At 43.0% G+C, this 3,312-nt stretch overlaps 1 protein-coding gene across 1 annotated transcript; it reads right to left on the minus strand.

Moving 5' to 3' along the window:
- Positions 1-316: 316 nt before the first annotated feature.
- On the minus strand, positions 317-1,275 carry LOC6046194 (prefoldin subunit 3). Its single transcript, XM_001863390.2, has 2 exons — positions 1,064-1,275; positions 317-940 (listed from the first exon to the last, which is right to left on the minus strand). Exons 1-2 carry the CDS (start codon positions 1,145-1,147, stop codon positions 452-454), a joined length of 573 nt encoding a protein of 190 aa, XP_001863425.2. The 5' UTR covers positions 1,148-1,275; the 3' UTR covers positions 317-451.
- Between the last annotated feature and the right edge of the window lie 2,037 nt (positions 1,276-3,312).

A 3,312-nucleotide genomic window follows, 5' to 3' on the forward strand; every position in this document is an offset into this window, starting at 1 on the left:
GTGTCACATGGTGGACCCGGACATCATTTTCATCGAAACATCTTACAAAAACCACCTTTTTACAATCTTCCGGACATTTGTTAAAATCGGTGGGTATACGAGGTTGAATTAGGAAGTTCATTTTTCGAGTGATTGTATAGCCTTTCCTCAGTAAGGTGAGGAAGGCAAAACTCTAGATATCGTCTCTGTATCCAACAAAAAACATGGGAAATAAACATTCGGCCTTTAATAAATATTTTACAAAAACTCAAATTGATGATCGGTGTAACTAAAGCAATGAGCTATTTTCTCTCTGTAAGAATAAAAAAACTCGAAATAATTTAATTATTGATGTATTTTAAGCAACAAGGTCAATGACCTAGGTCATACAAAACCCGTCAATAAAAGCAAATCCGAGTTACGATCTGTTAGCGAAAATAGAGGGAAAAAAGGGGGCTTAAACTGAACCATCTCACTGTTCGGCGGCCTTCTTGGCCTGGCGTTTTTTCACATCAAAGTTATGTACTCTGGCCATGTTGACCTCTGTTGTAGTGATCTGATCGCGCAAAAACTCCTGGTCGTGCTCCAGACACTTGAGGTTAACCTCGGCGGACAGTTTGTTCTGCTTGAGCAGTTCCTCGGCCTCGTCCAGCGGGTACTCGAGCATAACGTTCGCCCCGAGCCACAGGCAGACCGTTTTCGTGGGCGGAACGCACGTTTTCACAAAGACCTGCTCGCTCAGCAGAAACTGCGTCTCCCGGTCCTCGGTTTGCGTTCGCAGGATTTTGATCATCTCCAGGCTCTTGGCCAGGTCCGGAATCTGCTGCCGTAGGCGCCGTTTCCGCGAGATTATGTTAAATTCCATGAACTTGTACTTGCTATGCTGCTCGTCCAGACTTTTCAGCACCTTCTCTACGTTCTCTTCGCTGCCGGATTGCTTCATGTAGGCTTCGACATCTTCCTGCGGAAAAAATGCATAAATAATTTTGGATTCAAATTATTCACCTTTCTCCTCAACCAGCACTCATCGTCAAACGGTATCGATTTCCTTATAAGTGTATGATGACCGACGAACGAGACTCACCACAAATACGGCCTCCGGGATGCCGGCATACGACTTTTGTTTGTTCTCCAGCTGCGGCAGTTTGATGTTTTCCATGTCCAGCATTGTGGCGAGTGGGCTCGTGAGCGATTTTTTCCTCAACTTTTCAAGAAAAACAACTTTTCGTCAGCACTTGGGCAGCAATGTGATTTTCCTCCCTTTCGGCTTTCGGAAAATGACATCTGACAGCGCTGTCCGCTGTCCTACACGCTTAACAGGCTATCGCATTTTTCAAGTAAACTCTCTAGATATCAATTTTGAGTTGACTAAAGGTGTATTCACATTATACCGCATCCGCAGCCGCATCCGCACAAAATTTGACAGTATGGACGCACAGTGCGGACGCGATTTCTCCAATGCATTTCATATGCAGCCATTCACACTGTTCCGCATCCGTATCCGCAGTACGGATCTGTCAAATTTTGTGCGGATGCGGTGTGATGTGAATCGAGCTGTCAAATCGCAACGTGGAGTTAAACTTTCTGTGCAGTTGCTGTGAAGCTTACCAAGGCTTTTCAAAAAGTTTAACTCCATGTTGCACGCACACACTCTCACTTTTAATTTCTCGATACACCTTAATGCGAACTCACTTTTGAGAAACGAAACTTTGTCGAGTCTGTACACTCAAAGTCAGAAGTATCCCTCAAAAGGGTACTTTCAATCCTCAAATAGGATACATTCTATCCTTTTTTAAAGTTCACCCGGCGTCACCCTTTTACACTCAAAAATAAAGTTACCGGTTGAAAGGGTTAAAAGTATCCTTTTAAACGGTAGTCGAGGTTTACCCTTTGCAAAAGGGTACATTTTATCCTTTTAAAAGGGTTAAAACTATCCGTTTGATTCACCTCATTGGCGTTACCCTTTCAAAAGGGTAACTTTCTTTGCAACAGGTACCACTAGCGCCGCCCTAGTTTCTAAATTCGGTACTTAAATCTGTTTGACGTTTTGGATCGTGCTCGTCCGTGGTGCGTGTTTTTTAAAGTTTTTTTTTTAGTTTACCGGTGTTGTTCCAGATTTTGGCCAATTTTGTCCATCTACCACCATTCCGTCGTAGAAGACTGTGACATCCGCACACAGGGGGCATCGAAAATCGCTTGCAATCAAGTTTGTTTTGGTCGGTTTTGTTTTTGTCATTTTGGTTACAGGCGTTCTTATTGCAGAAATATGCCGGTTTCCCGGATGGCTGAATGTGCAGCATCCGGCCGGATAGCACACAAGGTGCGTCATCTAACCATTATGATTGACCACATGTCCCAGCCGGCGGAAAATGTCAGCGCGAAGGTGCGCCGGTTGGACGGACCTGTTCGAAATTCTCTTCGAATTGGATGAAGTCCTAGTCGACGTTCATCTCGCGGCGAGCCGATTACGTCGTGATCGCGAGTGCATGGTTTAAACCGAACAGCGCAATACTCAAAGCATGTGATTTACTAAGGATTACTTTTTATTTTGAACTGTAAATATTAATTTAAAACAATAAAAAACATTTTCCTAATAAAATTTAATGCTTAAAGAAATTATAAAAAAATTACAATAGATGGCAGCACTGTTTCAACAAAACAAAATTGACTCATAGATGTCGCTAGTGAGCGCGCCGCTCCATGACCAGTATCCTTTTAAAGGGTACTGGGCCAGTACCCTTTTGAAGGGTTTCGCCCTCGTACCCTTTCAAAAGGGTGACGACGGGTAAACTTGAAAAAAGGATAGAAAGTACCCTTTTAAGGGTTATTCTGATTTTGAGTGTACCCTTACATATATGTCAAATTCAGTACATTTTCGATACATAAAAATTTGACAGTCCTCGCCCTAACGAAACACCCTTCGAAATCGGGTAATCAAAAACAACCAACCAGTTAATCGATTTAGTCGGGATTCGTCAGGAGTAAGATTTTAAGTCGCACTACGAATAGACCGATTAAATTGGGTTGAATCAGATTTTATTTTATTCACACACTAAATCGGTAAAAAATCGGTTGTTTTTGTAACCGATTTCGTCGGCCGATTTCGACAACCGATTTACCACCAGACGCTTATGTAAAGATTGCACAGAAGTCTGTTGCCCGGTCGGCCGATTCGTTGGCCAACGAATCGGCCGAAACCACCCGACTAGACCCGACTTAGTTATGCGAATAGTCGGATTTTTTTTACGGGGATACCCTTTTAAAGGGTGACGACGGGTGAACTTGAAAAAAGGATACTTTTTACTTTGAGTGTAAGGTGTTGTTGGATTTGAT

The sequence above is a fragment of the Culex quinquefasciatus genome, chromosome 2 (assembly GCF_015732765.1).
Source record: "Culex quinquefasciatus strain JHB chromosome 2, VPISU_Cqui_1.0_pri_paternal, whole genome shotgun sequence".
NCBI lineage: Eukaryota > Metazoa > Arthropoda > Insecta > Diptera > Culicidae > Culex > Culex quinquefasciatus.

What these genes read in the sequence shown, in the direction of transcription:
- LOC6046194 (XM_001863390.2), bottom strand. Translation starts at nt 1,147, where the DNA reads ATGCTGGACATGGAAAACATCAAACTGCCGCAGCTGGAGAACAAACAA. An exon ending in TCCCGGAGGCCGTATTTGTG is followed by an intron (nt 941 to 1,063) that starts GTGAGTCTCGTT and finishes TTTTTTCCGCAG; the next exon opens with GAAGATGTCGAAGCCTACAT.